This window comes from Stenella coeruleoalba (genome assembly GCF_951394435.1).
Source record: "Stenella coeruleoalba genome assembly, chromosome: 14".
NCBI classification, from domain to species: domain Eukaryota; kingdom Metazoa; phylum Chordata; class Mammalia; order Artiodactyla; family Delphinidae; genus Stenella; species Stenella coeruleoalba.
This window is the reverse complement of record NC_137160.1, coordinates 86,309,003-86,334,082: the sequence shown is the minus strand read 5'-3', so window position 1 is coordinate 86,334,082 and position 25,080 is coordinate 86,309,003. Positions and strand designations below refer to the sequence as shown.

General features: G+C 45.0%; 1 protein-coding gene across 1 annotated transcript in view; it reads right to left on the bottom strand.

Moving 5' to 3' along the window:
* The window catches only part of TMEM132C (transmembrane protein 132C), a 370,899-nt gene that overhangs the window by 114,340 nt on the left and 231,479 nt on the right, over positions 1–25,080 (bottom strand). The window contains exon 3 of the mRNA XM_079941945.1: positions 8,137–8,283. Within this exon, the coding sequence (XP_079798071.1) occupies positions 8,137–8,283 (147 nt within the window). The remainder of the gene's footprint in view (positions 1–8,136; positions 8,284–25,080) is intronic.

Below are 25,080 nucleotides of genomic sequence, written 5' to 3'. Positions count from 1 at the left end.
GCTGAGCAGAGCTGTGAATCTAAGGTCTGCGATCGAGGCTGCTAAAGTGAATCCTACTGGGCATCTTATTCTCCACGTTCAATGGTCTTCGCTTTTGGAAAAGCCCTTCTCCTTTTATGAGCTGCCTGACTGACCTGGTCTCCTTCGCCGCAGAGCACGCCTTAAGCGTACTGACTGAGGGGCTTGGGAGCTGTGGGCGGTGGCTGCCGTCCTGAGAAGAGGGAAGAGTGGGATGAGTACCATTTGGTTTTTCTCCGGAAGTGCAAGGACCCAGAGGATGTCTTCCGTCTAGACCGGCTGGCTGGAGGATGCTGGCTGACCGACCACTACACTAGAAGCTGGGAAGGAGGAAACACCACGCCCCAGGCAGGTTTCCTGGTAGGGCTGAAGCTTGATGAAAACCGAGGATGATCAAGGATAAGGTACAGGAGGAACAAGGAGAGTTCACAACACATGCTGGAAGCACAGCAGTGTCATGACATGTTTAGAAGGCGTCATAGGTATGTGGTGACAGTGAAGGTGAGCTGAATCTCTGAAAGGCCTCGCCTCAGTTATAAATCCCTCTAAAAGAGACACACAGTCCAGGCCCAGGAAGGCTATTTTGCTGCCAATCTGATGCCTTGAAGATACAGGCAATTAACCCCCTAAAGAAAACAGGCACAGTTTTACCCAAAGTGGAATGTGCAACCGGTTCAAACCGGCCACTTTTGCACAATTCATTCACTGATGGACTGTTTTCCTGAACAATATTCCTTTTGGTTCATCTACACTGTGATTTTAAAAATCTGAGCTAATGTTTAAAAATCGGGAGATTTTTCTAGGACAGTCTGGATTTTCAGCTGTTCTAAAAAAATCCAGAGATCGGGCAACACGGGGCCTGCGTCCTCACCTGGGAAGGTCCCAGCGTCCCCCCTAAGTGGGTGCAGTCTGTCCTGCTCTCCACCTACCTCACCCGGCATGCAGGGCTAGCTGTCTGGCTCCTTTGTGTCTGCAGCCCCTGGTGAAATGGTCCGACTCCTGTGAGGGTCCCTGCTTGAGCCCTGCTGTGTGGGCAGCCTCTCAGCTTGCAGCTGACCACACACACCTGTAACGTAGATCTGCAAATCTCACCTGCAGCATCAAGACCCCTGCAGTCCCCCAGGAAGGGGGGTTGGGGAGGGACCATATAGCCATGGAAATGTGCACCGCTGATTTATGTACACGAAAGTGTTAGGAACAGACCGCCGAGATGCCCTGCAACAGGGGGCTCTCAAAATAAATTAAGGTTTTTTTACTTAATAAGTTGTTAGGCAGCTAATGAACAAACTAAGCTTGGGGCAGGCAAAGGGCTTTGGCAACGTTAAGTTACGAAAGGGGATCTATCACAGGCTGACCCCTATATAAAAGTATTTATATGTATAATAATGGTAATAGCTACGTAAGGTATGGAATGTGGGTTTAAAATGTGTTTTTTAATACATTTTTTATGATTATAAAGGTGACATAGGGGCATTGAAGAAAATAAGGTTAATAAAAAGATAAGGAAGAAAAAATAAGGAGGAAAAAAAAAGAAAGTCTCCATTTGGGGCTAGTGTATTTTTAACACCTCCTGGGTATTTGCTAATCCCTTTCTAACCCCAAGGTCAAGTGCAGAGCCTTCTGCTGGTAACACCAGCCAGCTAGCCATCAATAGTATTTGTTCATTTAAATTGTATTTGTTGACACTCGCCTTTAATTCATGCAGTGAATATAAGCTTTTCCTATGTATTTATAGACATGAAGTTTATTTTAGAAGAAAACGTTGTTAAAAAAAAAAAGCATTTGCACAAATATTCAAGTGGATGCTTTCGGAATGTCTTCATTTCTTTTCTTTATCTGCCCAACAGTGTGACTCTCAGTTCAGGAAACCATGGAGAAGAGTTACTGAAATAACATACACAAAGCATTTTGTAAACTGCCAGGAACTACGAAATACAGAGTATTATTTTGTATGTTGTCAAGCACTGTGAAACATACAGAATATTACTGTTATTTAAGTTTCTGTATTTGAGATACTATGTTTGCTTCCCCAGAGAGATCTAGTCCCCCCGAATGCTAATGTTTTAAAAATAAAACCTAATATGGAACTTTTAAAATGCACCAGTGAACCCATTTAAATACAGGCATTCAGGAGATAACAGCACAGGTGTGCGTGGCCAGGTCGGGAGGCCTGCAGGTGGCACGCAGTGACCCTCAGTGGGGAGCGAGTCCTGCTCAGAACCCTGGAGGCTGCATCGCCAGCGTGGAGTTCCCTGCTAACTTCCAAGAATGCCCATCAACAGGCACATGAAAAGATGCTCAACATCACTAATCATCAGAGAAATGCAGATCAAAACCACAATGAGGTCCCACCTCACACCTGTTAGAATGGCCATCACCAAAAAGTCTACAAATAACAAACACTGGAGAGGGTGTGGAGAAAAGGGAACCCTCTACGCTGTTGGTGAGAATGTAAGTTGGTGCAGCCACTATGGAGAACAGTATGGAGGTTCCTCAGAAAACTAAAAATAGAGCTACCATATGATCCAGCAACCCCACTCCTGGGCATATGCCCTGACGAAACTGTAATTCAAAAAGATACACGCACCCCTGTGTTCATAGCAGCACTATTCACAAGAGCCGAGACATGGAAGCAACCTAAATGCCCATCGACAGATGAATGGATAAAGGAGATGTGGTACATATATACAATGGAATACTACTCAGCCGTTAAAAAGAATGAAATAATGCCATCTGCAGCAACATGGATGGACCTAGAGGTTATCATGCTAAGTGAAGTAAGTCAGACAGAGAAAGACAAATACCATATGATACTACTTATATGTGGACCCTAAAATACGACACAATGAACTTATCTGTGAAACAGAAACAGATTCACAGACATAGAGAACAGACTTGTGGTTGCCAAGGGGGAGGGGGGGTGGGGGACGGGTGGATTGGGAGGTTGAGGCTAGCAGATGTAAGCTATTCTACAGAGAATGGATAAACAACAAGGTCCTACTATACAACACTGGGAACTATATTTAATAACCTGTGAAAAACGATAATGGAAAAGAATATGAAAAAGAATGTATATATATATGACTGAATCCCTTTGCTGTACAGAAGAAATTAACACAACATTGTAAATCAACTATACTTCAAAAAAAATAAGTAACTAAAATAAAAATTAAAAAAAAGAATGCCCATAGTTTAAAGAAAACCCTAATTTTTGGCGTTTCTCCTAAAGGAATGAACTTGGGAGAGGAAGACCCAGGGAAAGCTTAGGGCGAAAGCGTGGATTAGATAAAGGTGCAAGCCTGGGGTCGAGGGGAGCCCTGGGTAGGCTGTGCCCTCCCTCAATGTTGGGCTCACTTCCCAGGCTTTATGAAATTCTTGATCCCCAGATACTCAGACTAGCCCAGATCCCAGGTTTGAAAGAGATTCAGAAGGTGGAAGGGAGAGAAAAGAGCAAGGAGAAGATGCTTCCCAAGGAACGTATGCTCAGAGGACCACAACATGTGTTCCTGTGCTCAAACACGCCATCCACACCTTTTACCTTCTTTGCCTGCTGCCACAGAGGCATCTGCTTGGTGCTTGATTCACTTAAAGTCATGGGGTTCGGACAGGATATTAATTGCTCCCCTGGCCTCACAACCCAGAAGGGTGAAGCACAATCTAGTAGGGTGTGAGTCGATTCTGTGTGGTTGCCGAGATGCTCAGACTGCTAAAACGTTACTCTAGCGGGCGGTGGAAGCTAAATGCAGCACAGCTGGGTGTGTGTATGGCCCAGGTGCAATGTCTCTTCCTGGATCTGAGGGTGTACAGACATGGCTCCAGGACCAGAGTGCACAAGATCTTTCAGAGGTGCTGGGCTACAGGGGGAAATGCTCCATGAAACAGCTGTCCTGAAGGATGGTCTTCTCCCTCCCAACTGTACACAGAAGAGGCTGTTTCGCCAGGGAAGGAAGCAGAGGCCCTTATGTTTCTGAGAATCTCAAGTTGGGTTGAGCCAACAAGCTCGTGAGCTTGCGAGTGGTTCCTTCCCGAGTTGAGCCTTCAGGTGAGAAACCACTGAGCCTGGCTGACACCCTGACTGCAGCCTAGTGAGATACTCTCAAGAAGAGGACCCAGGTAAGATGTGCCTGGATCTCTAACCCGCTGAAACTATGAGACAATAAACGTGTTGGATTTTTTTTTTGCGGTACGCGGGCCTCTAACTGTTGTGGCCTCTCCCTGTTGCGGCCTCTCCCGTTGCGGAGCACAGGCTCCGGACGCGCAGGCTCAGCGGTCACGGCTCACGGGCCCAGCTGCTCCACGGCATGTGGGATCCTCCTGGACCGGGGCACGAAACTATGTCCCCTGCATCGGCAGGCAGACTCCCAACTACTGCGCCACCAGGGAAGCCCAAACATGTTGTTTTAAATGTCTAAGTTTTGGGGACTTCCCTGATGGTCCAGTGGGTATGACTCCACGCTCCTGGGTGGGTTCGATCCCTGGTCGGGGAGCTAGATCCCGCATGCCGTAACTGAGAGTTCACATGCTGCCACAAAGATCCCACAGGCTGCAACTAAGACCCGGCGCAGCGAAAATAAATAAATAAATATTTTTAAAAATGATGCTCTTTAAATAAATAAATAAACGTCTCAGTTTGGGGGTGTTTTCTTACAAAACACTAGACAACAAATACTCTTGGCCTGCGCTCTCCAGGCAGAGGGAAGTAAGCCCTCACATCCCTGTGAAGTTTGCACCTTCCATGTCATCGAAAGCCCTCATTTGAGCTGCGGTCAGTCTGTTCCTATGTGCTCCACAGGCTTTAGTTTCCTTGAAGACAGGGTCTGGACCTGCCTCAGTGGGTATCGACCTGGCACGGAGCATAGCACCTCAGACTTACGTGAACCAAGCAATGTTTTCTGAAAGTCCAGCTGAGGAAGTGAGTGAGCGGGGACATCCCTCCGTCGTGTGCTGGCAAACAGGCCTTCCGACCATGGCCAGAAGTCCTGGTTTGTGATGTCTGCCAATTGCCATGGTGTAAATACTGCCGGTCACCGCATGAGAGACTGGGGAGGAGATTCGAGCAATCCAATCGGCTCTCACAAGCTGGCACTGGATGGCTTCAGCACAACCCCGACCCCAGTCCTGACGTGGCGGCTCTTCCGCAAAGGCAACCATTACCTTCTAAGACATCATGTAAAGAAACCCGGGAGGACGCAGGGAATTCCAGGCCCTCACAACCACCCGGCCTGTGGCCAGTCTAACTCAAAGCAGTAAAAAAGCCTCTAGAATTCAGAAGGAAGGAAACGCTGATTTTAAACCACAGTTCCCGCTACCGTGACATCCAGCGCGGCTGACAGCGGAAAATCACGCATGATGTTTACGATCTCCGCAAACACACCTGGTCCCAACGTCAAATTCCCAGAAGATCAGAACACACAGGGTTGCCACCAGGACTCTTCAGAACCTGCTCCCACACAGCAGAGCTTATCTCCCTCGCTTTGAGACTCCTTCTGACTGTGACATAAAGAACTATTTACACACACAAATCCATTGCCTGTTAATGAACACATTCCCTTTAACTTGCATGATCAACGCTAATCTTGTGGGTTAATTAGATTTTATGTGCATTTGATTCAGGAGATTTAATTTGACCTCTGATCTCGTGCTTAGAGCAAAGGACCCATGCATGCATTTCTTTCTAGCCACGTTTTCACATGGTGAAACGCCCAACACTCACCCCTCAGATGTACTAACAATCCTTCTTGGCGTCATGATACGGAAGGTTGGTGTTTGATCCAGGAAGCTGTTCAGGACACCAGATGTGTTTGCTGGCTACATACGGAAGGCAGGACTGAGGAAAGGGTCTTACAGATAAATGAACTGGGTGTTTCTATAAATTTATTTATTTAGTTAGTTTTGGCTGTGTTGGGTCTTCATTGCTGTGGGCAGGCTTCTCATTGCAGTGGCTTCTCTTGTGGCGGAGCACGGGCTCTAGGCGTGTAGGCTTCAGTAGCTGTGGCACGAGGGCTCAGTAGTTGTGGCTCGCGGGCTCTAGAGCGCAGGCTCAGTAGTTGTGGCACACGGGCTTAGTTGCTCCGCGGCATGTGGGACCTTCCCGACCAGGGCTCGAACCCATGTCCCCTGCATTGGCAGGCGGGTTCTTAACCACTGCGCCACAAGGGAAGTCCTGAAAGAACTGGGCGTTTCTAAATGCAGTGGAGCATTTGTAGAGTTTTTCTGGGCAGGTTTGAAGAGTTCACTTAAGAAAATACATCCAGTAATGGAAGTGGATGTTTCTTCCTTGAGCGCTCATCCCTTCAGGAAAATACACTGACAGACTGTATCAAGAGCCCTAAAAAACGATCTAACTTTTTGATTCTAAGAAGCCACCTCAAGCAAAAAGAGAAGTGGACAAAATTCATGTGAAAGCTCGTTCGCTGCTGCATTATCTATGAAAATAAAACTTGGAAACAAATTAAATAGCTCGAACTAGGGATATGGTGATTTATGGAATGTTAAGTCTATGTGATGGAATCTTAACATACTTCTGAGGAATAGTTAATGTCAAAGGAAGATGTTATCCATATAAGTGAAATTATCTTAAGAATCTGAACATATATTATGATAGCAAATTTGTAAAATAAGTGAACCTACTACACGTTTACTATAGGCAGATGTTATCTATGCATTAAACAGGGGAAGAAAATGAATCAACGTTAGCAGTGGGTTATCCTTCGGTAGAAGGGATATTGATATATTGTTTAAGTTTTGTCCTCATATAGTTGTTTTCACAAATATTCTAAAACGAGTATGTGTTGCTTTTATACACAGAAAGCAATTATGTTAAGTAATCTTCCAGAATGTCTGTCTAGACCGTCACATACCACCCCTATGCATCACCGCCACAGACTGTCACCTCCTGTCTTTAAAGTCCTCCTGACTGAAGACTGAGTCTAATCCTTTATGAATCTGACACCAGTTCTGACGTGTGTCCTTTTCCACCACCACCAAGTAATACTCTGACACCAGCCGGGTGTCCTACACTTCACCTCAGTTCTGACACTACCTACCTGGAGGTCGTGTCCGATCCCACAGGTCAAGGGCTCAGTCCCACGAGACTGTCCCCACCTTCAGATGCCAGTCGCAAGTCCAGGTTGTCCCGTGTGCTTCTGACCCTCGGGCTAACGATTAGAGGCTACCATGACCCCCTCCTTGGGTTCCATTAATTTGCTGGAGCGGCTCACAGAACTCAGAGAAACATTTGACTCACCACCAGGTTACTGGTTATTATGAAAGGGTATAACTCAGGAAGAGCCGGTGACAGAGATGCACGGGGTAAGGCACGGTGAAAGCGGGCGGAGCTGCCATGCCCTCTCCAGGCGCCACTCTCCCCAAATCTCCACACCATCACCAACGCGGAAGCTCTCCAAAGCCAGTATTTTCGAGTTCTTACGGAGGCTTCATTAAATGGGCACCGTTGATTAACTCATTGGCCATTGGCTACTGAACTCAATCTCCAGTCTCCCTCTCGAACACGGAGGCCAGGGGTGGGACTGAAAGGTCCAACCCTCCTCCAATCACATGGTTGGTACCCTGCAACCCACATCTTAAGGTGACCTAGGAGGCTTTCCAAAAGTAACCATATTAACGTAAACAGAAGACAGCTTTACGCTCTCATTCTGCGAAATTGCAACGGTTTTCAAAGCTCTATGCCAGGAACAGGGATGAAGACCAAATATGTATAAATCACAATATCACACCCTTTGCGCAAAGGACAGACACTCTGTAAGAAAGCAGCCTCTGATAAGCAAGGGCAACGGCAGGGCAACGGGAGATGACACAGCCTCGAGGACAAGAGTGCAGGTGAGGAGAATGAATAAGCCTCCGCAAAGCACAATAGACCGTGCAAACTAATTCCTGCTCCCAAACCCAAACAACAGACCCGCAGAATCAGCGCCCTGCCCTTCCTGCCAGAGACGCCAGAAGCTACAACAGGTGATGTAAGCGTCCCCAGATTCCAAGCCAAGGTGTAACAGCTCCGCTAAGCAGTGGTTACTGTGAGTCTAAGGCAGGGATCTTAGGCGGAGACCGGGTCATGGGACCCCGGGTCACCGACGCGGAGGGAGGGGTTCCCGCGCTTACCTGTTGCGCGCGCCGGGCGCCAGGCGTTGGCACACCAGGGCGGCGGTGGCGTGCTTGCCGCCGTTGCCCAGCTCTGGCTTGATGTCCCACTGGCGAGGCTCGCTGGTCCGCGTGCTCAAGATGTTCACACCCTTCTTCACCTTGGCTCTGCGGGGACGAAGAGAGCAAGAAAGAGCTAAGAGATTACTGCCTCGGCCTTTCCAAATGCGCCCCGCCTCCGCTAAGCTGCGCGCGTTGCATTCTTTTTCATTTTTCTGCTTTTTACATATCCGGTGGCACAGTCAGACGAGGGGCCTCAGAGGCGGAGGATGCCGGGGAATTGGCGACTGGAGTGAGAGAGGGATCTACCCACAGACCCAGGAATCACGGGACTTGCTGTTCAGGACTGAGGGTGAGGGAAAGTGGCCTCAGGCAGTCCCCAAACCAAGAAGTAGCTCAGCGGAGGGGTCAGGAGAAAAGCCAGCCTGCCCAGGCCAGTCATTCTCAGTCAGGGGCGACTGTGTCCTGCGGGGACACGTGGTGACGTCTGGAGACATTTTAGGTTGTCTCAACCGCGGGGAGAGTGCTGGCACCCGATGCACAGAACAGCCCTCCCTTCCCCAGCACAGACTTCCCCAGCCCAAAGGGCCCCAAATGCCCAGGTTCAGAAACCCTGGTGGAGGTGCACACACTGCTTTCTCCACTTTGTAGCTGTGTGACTTTGGGCAAATAATAACCTCTCTGGGCCTCACTTTCCTCCCCTGTAAATGGACATGATAATGGTAACCCCCAGTATAAAGCTGTTGTGATGATGAAGTGTATTAACTCATATAAAGAGATCGGAACGCTGTCGAGTATACAACATGCACTTAATAAATGTTAGTTACGGTTTTATCAGTGCAGGCAGGTCCCCAACCCGCTTCACATGACTTGCTGGGTCTCCTCTGGGAACAAGCTCAGCCAGGGACTTTTTATTTATTTATTTTTTTGCGGTACACGGGCCTCTCACTGTTGTGGCCTCTCCCATTGCGGAGCACAGGCTCCGGACACGCAGGCTCAGCGGCCATGGCTCACCGGGCCCAGCCGCTCTGCGGCATGTGGGATCTTCCCGGACCGGGGCACGAACCCCCGTCCCTTGCATCGGCAGGCGGGCTCCCAACCACTGCGCCACCAGGGAAGCCCCAGCCAGGGACTTTTTAAAAAGGCAAAGCAGTCCTCTTAGAACTGTTGTTTTAGCTATGTCTCTTAGCCTGTCTGAACCTCAGTTTTCTCATCAATAAACTGGTGAGAAAAAGATCGGATCGAACACATATACCTGCTTATCCTCTTTTCCCAAATCCCACTTAAAGGAGAGTCGAGGGGACTATTTAAGACCCGTGATGATGGGGAGAAAGGTGCAGCAAACGTAAACGATCTGGGGACCAGTAAGCTGATGTACAAGGGGGTAAAAGGGTCAGTGAACTTTCAAACTAAGTCGTGAGCCGTCCGCGAGAAAAGCTAAGAACGAGCAGAATTTATACCACGGAATCCCCCCATCTCAGGAACTGGTGGGACCACTAAAAGTTGGAGTCCAGGAGGGCTAAAATAAGGAGGATTAGCTAAAAGTATGTTTATGAAGCGGCCAGGTGCAAACACGCTTCCCTTTCCCTGTAACAGGGTGACTGCCAGACGCCATGTCGGGCCTGGGGGGCCATGAAGATTTGATACCATGACAAACACAGAGTCACTGCGTGACATCACGCACACTGAACGTTGAGATTCCTAGGCCTTTGTCCCCAAAGCTGGACCTTCACCTTCTAAGGAAAATACCAGATTCTAGACCATTCGGTCCTGACCCTGGTTACTGGTCCGACCAGCCAGCCAGGTTACTTTTCAGTGAAGTTTGTAGTCACCAAGGCCCATCTACGGGCTCAAAGCTTCTAATGGTTTTTAGTCCTTCATTTTTTTTTTTTAATATGAGCAAACAAGAATCAAGAATCTTAGGACACTGATAAAGTTTCTACATGACATAGGGAACAAAACAGGCAAAAAAAAAAAAGAAGAAAAAGGAAATCTGTAGAAAATAGAGCCTATGCAGGAAAGGCCACAATTAACAAAATACACAATCATTCACATTCACAGAGCCATCAGAGAAGATACTGCAATCATGAAACAAAAACAGATTGCTATTTAAAAAACCCAGAAAGGGAAAAATGAGCCCTTGGAAATTAAAGATATTATAGAAGAAATGGAAAATCAGTGGAATGGTTGATGGATAGAGTTGAGGACATTTGTCCTAGGAAGCAGAAAAAACCCCAAAGAAATGGAAGAGGATTACTTTGAGGTTCAACATCTGAACAATATAAAAAACACACAAAGGGAGAGTAGGAATCACCAATGATGTAATTCAAGAAATTTCCCCCAGTGAAAGGATGTGAGTGTCCAGATTGGCAGGGCCTCCTGGGTGATGAACACATGGACCCACCCCAAGGCACAGGACTGATCCAGCTTAGGACACTGGGGACAGAGAGGTGAATTCTGCAATCCTCCAGACTGAAGAAAGAATCAGGGATCAGAATGGATTCAAGATTCACAACACACACTCTGGGAACCAGAAGGCGATGAAAAATATCTTCAAAAACCGGAGGGGAAATGATTTCCAACCTAGCATTTGATATCCAGCCTAATGATGAAGAAAATGTTTCCAGATACGCAAGTTCTCCAAAAATTTATTTCCTACATCCTTGCTCAGAAAACTACTTGAAGATGTGCTCCATCAAACAAGGGGGTAAATATAGAAAGAAATCATGAGACCCAGGAAATGAAGATCCAATGCATGACAGAGATGAACAGGAGGTTCACGGTGAATAGAGGTCCTGGATAACAGCTGAGCGCCAGCATGGAGAAATTCTGGCAACACGTCTTCAGGAAACTGGAATTTTCCTGATAAATTTGATGTGAATGAATGTTCTAAGAGGAGATTTAGATAATCAGTAAAGAGTCTGGGGATAAATCAGAACAAAATAAACAGAAAATGAAGAAAAAGAATAAAACCAAATTAGTTTTTAATTCTGATGATAAAAAATCATTATGCAGAAAAGGAAAAGTCATCATCATTTAATACTTTTACTGTGATTAGCATACGTACTTGTAATATTTTAAACACTGATTATTAATCTAGACAAAATACGATTATTATTTTGCAGGGATGGAGACATAGGAAGGAGTCGGGGAGAAAAGAAAGAAAGATCCTTATTTTTCATAGTGGGAAATTTATAGACAGTGCCTAAAACTAAAAAAAAAACAACAATGAAGAGGTATCAGCCTTACTTACTATGTCATTTAGTGCTATGGACATAAATACCAAAGTAAGAATTTTGCCTCTGTACCAGGAGAAAGGCAGTGGAAGGGAACAGACTACTGCAGCATTTCTTTAAAAATAACTTTTAATTTTGAACTACTTTGATAGTTTGAGATTAACATGAAGTTGCACAAAATATAGAGTTCTCATATACCCAAGCTGCCCCCTGTAATGCTCTCTTATGTCATCATACATTGTCAAAACCAGGAAACAGGCATTGCTACCAGGCTATGAACTCATGTTCAGACCTTGTTTAGATTTCACCTGTTTTCACGTGCATTTTTTTAAAAAATTTATTTTACTGAAGTATAGTTGATTTACAATGTTAATTTCTGCTGTATAGCAAAGTGATTCCGTTATGCTATGTATATACGTGTGTAATATACAGTCTTTTCCATTATGCATATGGAATACATTCATATTCTTTTCCATGATGTTTCATCACAGGCTGGTGAATAGAGTTCCCTGTGCTCTACAGTAGGACCTTGTCTTGTTTATCCATCCTATATATAAAAGCTTATGGGCTTCCCTGGTGGCGCAGTGGTTGAGAGTCCGCTTGCCGATGCAGGGGACGCGGGTTCGTGCCCCGGTCCGGGAGGATCCCACACGCCGCAGAGTGGCCGGGCCCGTGAGCCATGGCCGCTGAGCCTGCGCGTCTGGAGCCTGTGCTCCGCAACGGGAGAGGCCACAACAGTGAGAGGCCCGCGTACCACAAAAAAAAAAAAAGCTTACGTCTGCTAATCCCAACCTCCCCCTCCATCCTTCCCTCACCCCCGCCCCACCCCTTTGGCAACCACAAGTCTGTCCTCTATGTCTGTCACGTGCACTTGTTTTTTGGGGGGGGGGCGTGTATAGTTCTATAAAATCACATCACATGTGCAGACTGCAGTAACCGTCACCACAGTCAGAACACAGAAGAATTCCATCACCATAAAGACACTCTCTAATGTTACTTAATAGTCAAGCCTGCCTACCACTCAGTGCCAACAGACTCTGATCTGTTCTCTATCACTGTAATTTTGTCACTTTGAGAATGTTATATACAGTTTTTACCAACAAACTCTGCAGAACTATTTGACTCCTTAAATTCCATGCAAGTTATCTTATCAAAGTAAAAGCTTAAAAAATTACACACAAACACACACACACATACACACACAGCCCTGCCCTGCTAACCTCACAGGGTGGAGAAAATAAATCCTTGTGAATTGTTAACGGGCTAGACATCGCCTAGCAAAGACGGGAGGCGGTGATAAAACACATCTCCCCCTTTCAAGCCCAGGGTACCCAAATTAGCATCACCCGCGCTCCCCGCTGCCACCCCAGAGCAGCAACAGCATTTTTTCTCTAGAAACTTCTTCCAAGTCTTACTTTAAATGACTTGCTAAGTGATTTTGCTGAATCATACTTGCCACCTTGGCCAGGAGAAGACCAAGCTATGCTTGAGGGACAAGAATTAAACACACATTAGCAGGCGAAAGCCCCCCTCTGTCTTAATGCAGGGACACCTTCCACCCCGACCGCCCACAGCAACTGCCTCCTGAAATGTGACTTTGCTTGAAATTGGGTTTTTCTGCACTTGGACTTTGCTCAAGACCGGAGGTTTCACTGAAGCTACAAATTGTTCTTAACACTTCATAGTTCAAGAAAAAAGGAGGATTCTTGTTGACTGGTGCAGGGCCTGGTTTCATCTCTGAGTGGGGTAGGGTGATGAGCCTCTGAGATGGGGGGAAGGCACAAGTTTCAAAAGGCCAATCCTCTTACTTAGGTGTTTTCTCTGATGAGGTCAATGGATATTCCTATCTACTTCAAGGAATTAGCTGTTGCAGGAAGTTGGGTTCTAGGACCAGAAGTTTTGCAATGAGAGTCAGTGTTAAAACACAGTGGGGAGGACATTCAAGATGGTGGAGATCACCTTCCTCACCACAAATACATCAAAAGCATATCTACATGTGGAACAACTCCTACAGAATTCCTAGTGAACTCTGGCAAAAGACCTCAGACTTCCCCAAAGGCAAGAAAATCCCCATGTACCTGGCTGTGTGGCTGACAGGGTCTTGGTGTTCCAGCCGGGTGTCAGGCCTGAGCCTCTGAGGTGGGAGAGCTGAGTTCAGGACGTTGGTCCACCAGAGACCTCCTGGCCTCACGTAATATCAATCAGCAAGAGCTCTCCCAGGGATCTCCATCTCAACGCTAAGACCCAGATCCACTCAACGACCAGCAAGCTCTAGTAGTGGACACCCCATGCCAAACAACTAGCAAGACAGGAACACAACCCCACCCATTAGCAGAGAGGCTGCCTAAAATCATAACAAGTTCATAGACAGCCCCAAACACACCACCAGACACAGTCCTGCCCACCAGAAGGACAAGATCCAGCCTCATCCACCAGAACACAGGCACCAGTCCACCCCACCAGGAAGCCTACACAACCCACTGAACCAACCTTACCCACTGGGGGCAGACACCAAGAACAATGGGAACTACAAACCTGCCTACAAATAAGCCTGCAAAAAGGAGACCCCAAACACAGTAAATTAAGCAAAATGACAAGACAGAGAAACACACAGCAGATGAAGGAGCAAGATAAAAACCCACCAGACCAAACAAATGAAGAGGAAATAGGCAGTCTACCTGAAAAAGAATTCAGAGTAATGATAGTAAAGATGATCCAGAATCTTGGAAATAGAATGGAGAAAATATAAGAAATGTTTAACAAGGACCTAGAAGAACTAAAGAGCAAACAAACAACGATGAACAACACAATAAATGAAATTTAAAATTCTCTAGAAGGAATAAATAGCAGAATAACTGAGGCAGAAGAATGGATAAGTGACCTGGAAGATAAAATAGTGGAAATAACTTACGCAGAGCAGAATAAAGAAAAAAGAATGAAAAGAATTGAGGACAGTCTCAGAGACCTCTGGGACAACATTAAACACACCAACATCAGAATTATAGGGATCCCAGAAGGAGAGAAAAAGAAAGGGACTGAGAAAATATTTGAAGAGATTATAATTGAAAACTTCCCTAATATGGGAAAGGAAACAGTCAGTCAAGTCCAGGAAGTGCAGAGAGTCCCATACAGGATAAATCCAAGGAAAAACACACCAAGAAACATATTAATCAAACTGTCAAGAATTAAATACAAAGAAAAAAATATTAAAAGCAGCAAGGGAAAAGCAACAAATAACATACAACGGAATCCCCATAAGTTTAACAGCTGATCTTTCAGCAGAAACTCTGCAAGCCAAAAGGGAGTGGCAGGACATATTTAACATGATGAAAGGGAAAAATCTACAACCAAGATTACCAAGCAAGGATCTCATTCAGATTCGACGGAGAAATTAAAACCTTTACAGACAAGCAAAAGCTAAGAGAATTCAGCATCACCAAACCAGCTTTACCACAAATGCTAAAGGAACTTCTCCTTGCAGGAAACACAAGAGATGGAAAAGACTTACAGTAACAAACCTAAAACAATTAAGAAACTGGTAACAGAAACATACATATCGATAATTACCTTAAATGTAAATGGATTAAATGCTCCAACCAAAAGACATAGACTGGCTAAATGGATACAAAAACAAGACCCATATATATGCTGTCTACAAGAGACCAACTTCAGACCTAGGGACACATACAGACTGAAAGTGAGGGGATGGAAAAAATATTCCATGCAAATGGAAATCCAAAGAAAGCTGGAATAGCAATTCTCATATCAGACAAAATAGCCTTTCAAATAAAGACTATTACAAGAGATAAAGAAGGACACTACATAATGATCAAAGGATCAATCCAAGAAGAAGATATAATAATTGTAAATATTTATGCACCCAACATAGGAGCATCTCAATACATAAGGCAAATGCTAACAGCCATAAAAGGGGAAATCAACAGTAACACAATAATAGTGGGGGACTTTAACACCCCACTTTTACCAATGGACAGATCAACCAAAAGGAAAATAAGGAAACACAAGCTTTAAATGACACATTAAACAAGATGCGCTTCATTGATATTTATGGGACATTCCATCCAAAAACAACAGAATACACTTTCTTCTCAAAGGACCATGGAACATTCTCCAGGATAGATTATATCTTGGGTCACAAATCAAGCCTCAGTAAATTTAAGAAAGTTGAAATCGTATCAAGTATCTTTTCTGACCACAGTGCTGTGAGACTAGATATCAATTACAGGGAAAAAACTGTAAAAAATACAAACACGTGTAGGCTAAACAATACGCTACTAAATAACCAAGAGGTCACTGAAGAAATCAAAGAGGAAATCAAAAAATACCTAGAAACAAATGACAATGAAAACACGATGACCCAAAATCTACGGGATGCAGCAAAAGCAGTTCTAAGAGGGAAGTTTATAGCAATACAATTCTACCTCAAGAAACAAGAAAAATCTCAAATAATCAACCTAACCTTACACCTAAGGCAATTAGAGAAAGAAGAACAAAAACCCCCAAAGTCAGCAGAAGGAAAGAAATCATAAAGATCAGATCAGAAATAAATGATGGAAATGATAGCACAGATCAATAAACTAAAAGTTAGCTCTTTGAGAAGATAAAAAAATTGATAAACCATAAGCCAGACTCATCAAGAAAAAAAGGAAGACTCAAATCAACAGAATTAGAAATGAAAAAGGAGAAGTAACAACTGACACTGCAGAAATACAAAGCAACATGAGAGATTACTACAAGCAACTATACTGCCAATAAAATGGACAACCGGGAAGAAATGGATGCATTCTTAGAAAAGCACAACCTTCCAAGACTGAACCAGGAAGAAATAGAAAATATAAACAGACAAATCACAAGCTCTGAAATTGAAACTGTGATTAAAAATCTTCCAACAAACAAAAGTCCAGGACCAGATGGATTCACAGGCGAATTCTATCAAACATTTAGAGAAGAGCTAACACCTAACCTTCTCAAACTCTTCCAAAATATATCAGAGGGAGGAACACTCTCAAACACATTCTATGAGGCCACCATCACCCTGATACCAAAACCAGACAAAGCTGTCACAAGGAAAGAATACTACAGGCCAATATCACTGATGAACATAGATGCAAAAATCCTCAACAAAATACTAGCAAACAGAATCCAACAACACATTAAAAGGATCATACACCATGATCAAGTGGGGTTTATCCCAGGAATGCAAGGATTCTTCAATATACACAAATCAATCAATGTGATACACCATATTAACAAATTGAAGGATAAAAACCATATGATAATCTCAATAGATGCAGAAAAACCTTTTGACAAAATTCTGCACCCATTTATGATAAAAAGTCTCCAGAAAGTAGGCACAGAGGGAACTTACCTCAACATAATAAAGGCCATGTATGACAAACCCACAGCCAACATCATTCTCAATGGTGAAAAACTGAAACCATTTCCACTAAGATCAGGAACAAGACAAGGTTGCCCACTCTCACCACTCTTATTCAACAGAGTTTTGGAAGCTTTAGCCATAGCAATCAGAGATGAAAAAGAAATAAAAGGAATCCAAATTGCAAAAGAAGAAGTAAAACTGTCACTGTTTGCAGATGACATGATACTATAAATAAAGAATCCTAAAGATGCTACCAGAAAACTAGTAGAGCTAATCAATGAATTTGGTAAAGTAGCAGGATACAAAAGTAATGCACAGAAATCTCTTGCATTCCTATACACTAACAATGACAAATCTGAAAGAGAAATTAACGAAACACTCTTATTTGCCATTGCAACAAAAAGAATAAAATACCTAGGAATAAACATACCTAAGGAGACAAAAAGACCTGTATGCAGAAAACTCTAAGACACTGATGAAAGAAATTAAAGATGATACAAACAGATGGAGAAATATACCATGTTCTTGGGTTGGAAGAATCAACATTGTGAAAATGACTATACTACCCAAAGCAATCTACAGATTCAATGCAATCCCTATCAAACTACCAATGGCATTTTTCACAGAACTAGAACAAAAAAGTTCACAATTTGTATGGAAACACAAAAGACACTGAATAGCCAAAGCAATCTTGAGAAAGAAAAACAGAGCTGGAGGAATCAGGCTCCCTGACTTCAGACTATACTACAAAGCTACAATAATCAAGACAGTATGGTACTTGCACAAAAACAGAAAGATAGATCAATGGAAAAGGATAGAAAGCCCAGAGATAAACCCACACACATACGGTCCCCTTATCTTTGATAAAGGAGGCAAGAATATACAATCGAGAAAAGACAGCCTCTTCAATAAGTGGTGCTGGGAAAACAGGACAACTACATGTAAAAGAATGAAATTAGAACACTCCCTCACACCATACTCAAAAATAAACTCAAAATGGATTAAAGATCTAAATGTAAGGCCAGACACTATCCAACTCGTAGAGGAAAACATAGGCAGAACACTCTATGACCTAAATCACAGCAAAATCCTTTTTGACCCACCTCCTAGAGAAATAAAAACAAAAATAAGCAAATGGGACCTAATGAAACTTCAAAGCTTTTGCATAGTAAAGGAAACCATAAACAAGACAAAAAGACAACCCTCAGAATGGGAGAAAATATTTGCAAACTAAGCAACTGACAAAGGATTAATCTCCAAAATATACAAGCAGCTCATGCAGCTCAATATCAAAAAATCAAACACCCAATCCAAAAATGGGCCGAAGACCTAAATAGACATTTCTCCAAAGAAGATATACAGATGGCCAACAAACACATGAAAGAATGCTCAACATCATTAATCATCAGAGAAATGCAAATCAAAACTACAATGAGGTATCACCTCACACCAGTCAGAATGGCCATCATCAAAAAATCTACCAACAATAAATGCTGGAGAGGGTGTGGAGAAAAGGGAACCCTCTTGCACTGTTGGTGGGAATGTAAACTGATACAGCCACTATGGAGAACAGTATGGAGGCTCCTTAAAAAACTAAAAATAGAACTACCATATGACCCAGCAACCCCACTACTGGGCATATACCCTGAGAAAACCATAATTAAAAAAGATACATGTACCACAATGTTCACTGCAGCACTGTTTACAATAGCCAGGACATGGAAGCATCCTAAGTGTCCATCAACAGATGAATGGATAAAGAAGATGTAGCACATATATACAATGGAATATTACTCAGCCATAAAAAGAAATGAAATTGAGTTATTTGTAATGAGTTGGATGGACCTAGAGTCTGTCATACAGAGTGAAGCAAGTCAGAAAGACAAAAACCAATACCATATGATAACACATATATATAGAATCTAAAAAAAAAGAAGTGGTTCTGAAGAATCTGGGGGCAGGACAGGAATACAAATGCAGATGCAGAGAATGGACTTGAGGACAGGTGGAGGGGGAAGGGTAAGCTTGGACGAAGTGAGAGAGTGGCACTGACATATATACACTACCAAATGTAAAACAGATAGCTAGTGGGAAGCAGCCGCATAGCACAGGGAGATCAGCTGGGTGCTCTGTGACCACCTAGAGGGGTGGGATAGGGAGGATGGGAGGGAGGCGCAAGAGGGAGGGGATATGGGGATATATGTATATGTATAGCTGATTCACTTTGTTATACAGCAGCAACTAACACAACAATGTAAAGTAATTGTACTCCAATAAAGATGTTAAAAAAATAAATTAAAAAAAAAAACCCACAGTGGTATTAGAGGATAAACCTTGAGGATGCCTGGCTTCTAGGGAAAGAGCCAGTGCAAGCTGGTCAGTGGTGATGGGAGAGCAGCCCTTTCTCAGCATCCAGTGTGGAGGGAAAGGCACTGGACCAGATGCAGGAGACCTAGCTTCTGGTCCTGCATCTACTGTGATGAGCTCTATGACCTCTGCTCTTTTTCATTGTCTGTTCCTAGGGGGTGGCCTTAGTTCAGTGGTCCCCAGCGTGTGGGTCTGCTGTTGCTGGTTGGGAAGATGATTTCAGATTCCCAGAGACCACGCCTGATAACGCCGACACTGTCATTTTTCAGCTACCATGTTAATACTGAGGACTGACTTTTCCCAGCAGGTACTGTGCTGGATGCTGGGATGCTGCAACACAGGACTCAGGTGTGGACCAGCCCTGGTGGTGCTTCTTGTCCTGTCTGGCTGTACCAGCTCATGCCACCTATACCACATGTTTATTTATTTAAAAATTTTTTTTTCAACTTTTTATTTTATATTGGAGTAGAGTTGATTAACAATGTTGTGTTAGTTTCAGGTGTACAACAAAGCGATTCAGTTATACATATACATGTATCTATTCTTTTTCAAATTCTTTTCCCAATTAGGTTATTACAGAGTATTGAGCAGAGTTCCCTGTGCTATACAGTAGGTCCTTGCTGGTTATCCGTTTTAAATATAGCAGTGTGTACCTGTCAATCCCAAACTCCCTAACTATCCCTCCCCACCACCCTTCCCCCCGGTAACCATACGTTCCTTCTCTAAGTCTGTGAGTCTGTTTCTGTTTTGTCAATAAGTTCATTTGTATCTAATTGACGCTACTATTCAGTTTTTTAATGGTTAAAAAAATTCCTCCTCTTTTCAGGAATGTGCCTGACTCAAGTGTAATACAGGGATGATTAAATATTCCTTAAGGAAAACCAATGTTCAGTACAAATTCTGAACACAGGAAGCCTAATTTCCATCTTCCAAGCCATCCATCTCAGGGTCAGCTATAATCACCATGTGAAATACACTCTCTAGAAGCTTCTCAAAGCCACTGAGCTTCTAGAAGCCGCTGAGAGGGCTCCTAGAACACGTGAGCATCTGTGTGTCTTAAGAAGGGGGTGTGGGAGAGGGCTGGATACTACTTGGTCTCTGGCCCTGTAAGCCTTGAGTCTGCTGAGGGGGCTGAATCGGACCCCCAGAGTAGGTAAAAAAGGAAAAGCATAATTAGTTGCTATTATGGGTTGAACTGTACTTCCCTCCAAATTTGTATGTTGAACTGTAACCCCCAGTACCACTGAATGTGACCTTACAGGGAGACAGGGCTTATACAGAGGTGATCCAGTTAATGATACCAGGATGAACCAAAATGCACTATGACTGGTGCCTTCCAAAAGGGGAAACTTATAACAGGCACAATCCAGGGAGAATACCATGTGAATATGGAGACGGCCATCTATGACCCAGGAGAGAGGCCTGGGACAGATGCTCCCTCAGACCCCTTAGAAGGACCCAGGCCTGCCCTTACCTCGATGTGGACCTCCAGCCTCCAGAACCGAGAGGCAACACACCTGTGACTTAAGCCACCCAGTCCGTGGCACCTTTTATGGCAGCTCTAGCGGACGAGTACTGTTGCCAACATCGAACTAAAATCCAAAGCTTCCATATGAAATTTTGGATTTCTCCTTTTTTTAACCCATCGTGATGTTTACTCATTCGGCAAGCACTGTTTGAACGCGTCCCATGCGCTAAAGGCCGTTCCTGGTTTGGAACAACCACTGAGCCCACTTTCTTTGTTTGGAGAGCTCACATCCCAGTTGGGAGAGACAGATGATAGACCAGAACAGAAGCAAAATAAACAGCATGTCAGATACTGGCAAAGGTTATGAGGGGAAATAAAGCTGGGGAGAGAATATGGGGGTGGGGTAGAGAAAGTGCGATTTTTAGTAGGATGGCTGGGGAAGGCCGCTCTGAAGAGGGGCATTCAAGCAGAGACTGGGAGACGTTGTGGAAGAACCATGTGGACAATAGGGTGGGGGGGGGGGTTGACCCATTTCCAGCAGGGAAAGCCCATTGCAAAGGCCCTGTGGTAGGTAGAATTCTAAAGATGCCACCCACACTTCCTGTCCCTGGTTACTTCAAACCTAACCTTGCCATTAAGGGCTTTTTGCAGTTGGGAATTCAAAGTCCTAAATCAGCTGACCCGAACATAGAGAGGCCTAATCTCATCATGCCAGCCCTTTAAAAGCAGACTTTTCTCCAGCTGGCGGTAACTAGCTGGGGATAATATCACAGAGATTCTGGGTATGAGACTTGGCCTGCTGTTGCTGGCTTTGAACATGGAGGGGCCATGAGGCCCTCAGGGCCTGATCGCAGCCCCTGACTGACAGCCAGCAGGGAAACAGGGTCCCCAAACCACGGCCACCAGAACTGAGTTCAGCCGACCAGTGAATTATGGTCTTGAAAGAGGAACCATCCCCAGAGCCTCCAGACAGTATCAGCCTGGCTGACACCCAGGCCTGTGAGACCTTTGCTGAGAATTCGGTTGGGCCCACTGACACTTCTGACTCACAGTACCTTGAGCTAATGAATGGGGGCTACTGTAAGTTGATGAATTTGCAGAGATCCGAATACAGACCCATGTTGCAGGAGCCGCAATGAGCCCAGTGAGGTCGGGGTAGAAACTGCAAGACCAGAGGACCTGGGATCTGAAGACAGTCCCAAATGGAAACCGGGAGTGAATCTGAGTAGTGGCCCTTGACACAGACTCAGCAGGCGTGCTTCAAGGCAGCTCATCAGAATCCCCTCCCACGTCCCTTCATTCATTGACATCCGGGTTTTCAACCTCGGCTCTCTTGATATTTTGGGACAGACACTATTTTGCTTCGGGGAACGGGGGTGTTCTGTGTGCTGAAGGACATTTACCTGCTTCTACTCGCTAGATTCCAGTAGCCCCCCTCCCCAGCTGTGACAACAGAAACACCTCCAGACATTGCCACATGTCTTCTTCAGGGGGTCAGACCATCCCTGGCTGAGAGCCACTGGTTTACAGGACCCCTCTTAGCACCGAGTACGTATATTCTTGTCCTAAGGTGACGACGAAGTTATCAGACACCTACCCAGGAAGCCAGTTGGTTTTCTAGGTCAGACTGGACGCTTCATTGCTGGACTCTTCCCTCATTCTTTCCTTAGAGAACTTCAACAAAGATGCACACTTTGGGTGCTAGCCTTTCTCTGCCGTGGAGTGGATATTTTAAATTTCCTGTGTCCTTGGGGATCTACCACCGGCAGCCCAGAGCGGCCATCAGTAGCTGCTTATCCACCAGGTTAGACGATGTGAAGCGTGCAGCAGAGGTTTGCCCAAATCAGAGCGTGAAAGGTTTGCCCACCTCGGGGTGGCCCAGATAAAAGGACTCACTTGTACCCTGTGTCTACGGACACCCCACAAAGGATCAAATGGATGAAGAGGGAGGTCAGAGGAATCTCTTTGTGACACATGTCTGTCTCTAAATGTCCCACTTTGCTTTGGAGTCTCTGCTATGTGCTTTCTAAGCTGGCCGGCTAGGATAAAGTTAGGAGGCCAGCAGTCACTCAAACAGCCCATCCCTGGCCTGGCGCCCTACATGGGGTCGCAGGAAGCAAAGTCACGACAAGCAAGCAGTGCAATCAACACCCACTGCACACTCTCCACTGACAACGCTCCGGGCACTGCAGCGGGAAGGCCTCCTGCTACGTACGCAAACCAGCTTCTGCCGCCAATAAAACGAGTGCGCTTTGCATCCTTTATATACATATACATGCCGCCTATGAAGGCACAGTACACTCATGCTGACCCTTCCATTATAATAAGACTCATAAATTTATATCCATATCCACCCAGTAACCTGACAAGTCCTGTGAAGCTAATATGGCAGACAAAAGAGGCTGAAGGCTTCCGGTGTTTCCAAGCACTTAAGAGAAAACAAACATCTGTCCGGGATCGGGGTCCGTACACAACTAAGATCATCGTAGGTGCTCTTACTGGTCTAATCATCTCCTCCAGTGGCTACCCTGGTATCAGGGGTTGATTAGATGCTCACTGGAGGCTGAATCCATGTGAACTATCCACTTGGATTTCCCCAGGCCCCACCTCAAATCGCTGACATATTCATACATTCTCTGTAGTATCATTTATTTAATATTCTTCTTTAAATGAACTGCCTCTTCTTTTCTTTTTTTACTTTAGCCAATTTATTTCAAGAAGAAACTATATGTGACTACCGCAAATAAAAATCAAACTCCTTTTTCCAAATGCGCATTAAAATAAATACATGATGCTAGAAAAGAAAAAAACCAAACATGTCTGTTCATGAATCTCAACAAATAGCATCTCTTGTTACAAGCATGCGTATCACACTCAGGGAGGCCCCGAGAGACGTGTAATTTAGAAAACGCAGAGTTTTCTTTCATAAATGCAGCTTTAATACGCCACCTTGGGAGACGCAAGAGGGAGGGGATATGGGGATATATGTAGACGTATAGCTGATTCATTTCGTTATACAGCAGAAACTAACACACCATCGTAAAGCAATTATACTCCAATAAAGATGTTAAAAAAACAAAACATGGGAGGGAAGACTAATGAAAAGGGCCCTGCAGCAAAAATACTGAACACATTCGTTCTGTGTTTTGTTCTTAGTAGTGTGAGCTCGCTTTTGTCTCCCTGTGAAGGGAGACAGAAGCCAGGAACCACCATGAGGAGCCCTGTGAATGCCATCACCCCGTCCCACCAGCGTTCCTGAGCTGGGGACAGCTGAGGTCCAGGGCGGGCACAGTGCCTTCCTCAGACCAGGACCCTGAGAGGCCCCAGGGAGTGAGATGGCACAGACAGGTTCTAAGGATGCGAAAAATGCTCTAAAGGTCATCACCGCAATTTCCTAAAAGAAGTGGTGTGTTTGTGCTTGTGTGCGTGCACGGGCGTGCGTGCCGGTGAAAAATGCTCTTATTTGCCTTGTAAATGCTACACCGCAGTGGTGTGTGTGGCCACTGAAACCCAGCTCGCTCCTCTGGGTATAAAGTCCTTGCACCCTAATGGAGTGAGAGCAGTGGTCACAGCCAGTTCAGCTGGAACAGACGCCCCTCGCCTCTCTCGGACCTGCGTGAAAACGACTGCAGTCAAATGCTTTTCCAATTGACTGTCTCCTTTCACCACCTGTTTAGCTTAGCAAACACTGTCTCCTTTTGGCCGTTACCTTTTGCTGCCTCCAATTTGCCTTTGATATTGGGTGTTCGTGAAAATTCCTTTAACAGAAACTCATCAAATGTTTGAAGCCAAGTCCAGAGCTCAGAGAACACTGGGGTTTCCCAAGCATTGTTTTTGCTTCGAGCTGTGTTATTGCTTTTTTTTTTTGCCCTGATCTGGTCTCAGGCAATGGGCTCTCCTCACTCCTTCGATGGCAAACTTTGGCACAAGAGTTGTTCACTCTTAAGATAAATACCAATGTTCTGCTTTCAGACATTTGTTTCTAAAAACCCCCAATCCTATCGCCCACTTTAAAACTTCAGGCTGGGGCTTCCCTGGTGGCGCAGCAGTTGAGAGTCCGCCTGCCGATGCAGGGGACGCGGGTTCGTGCCCCGGTCGGGGAAGATCCCACATGCCGCGGAGCGGCTGGGCCCGTGAGCCATGGCCGCTGAGCCTGCGCGTCCGGAGCCTGTGCTCCGCAACGGGAGACGCCGCAACAGTGAGAGGCCCGCGTACCGCAAAAAAACAAAACAAAACAAAACACTTCAGGGTGGCCGTCATAAACCAGTGGTGTGCTGACTGTTGAATCTGCAGGAATGCTGCAAGCTGTTGTGAAACATGGCGGTTATTCAAATAGAAGTTATATAACCCTATAATGGAATAATCCGCATTAGAAAACAAGGGTAATCAGTACTCACAACTCGCGACTCCCTAATGATTTTACCACTCTTTAC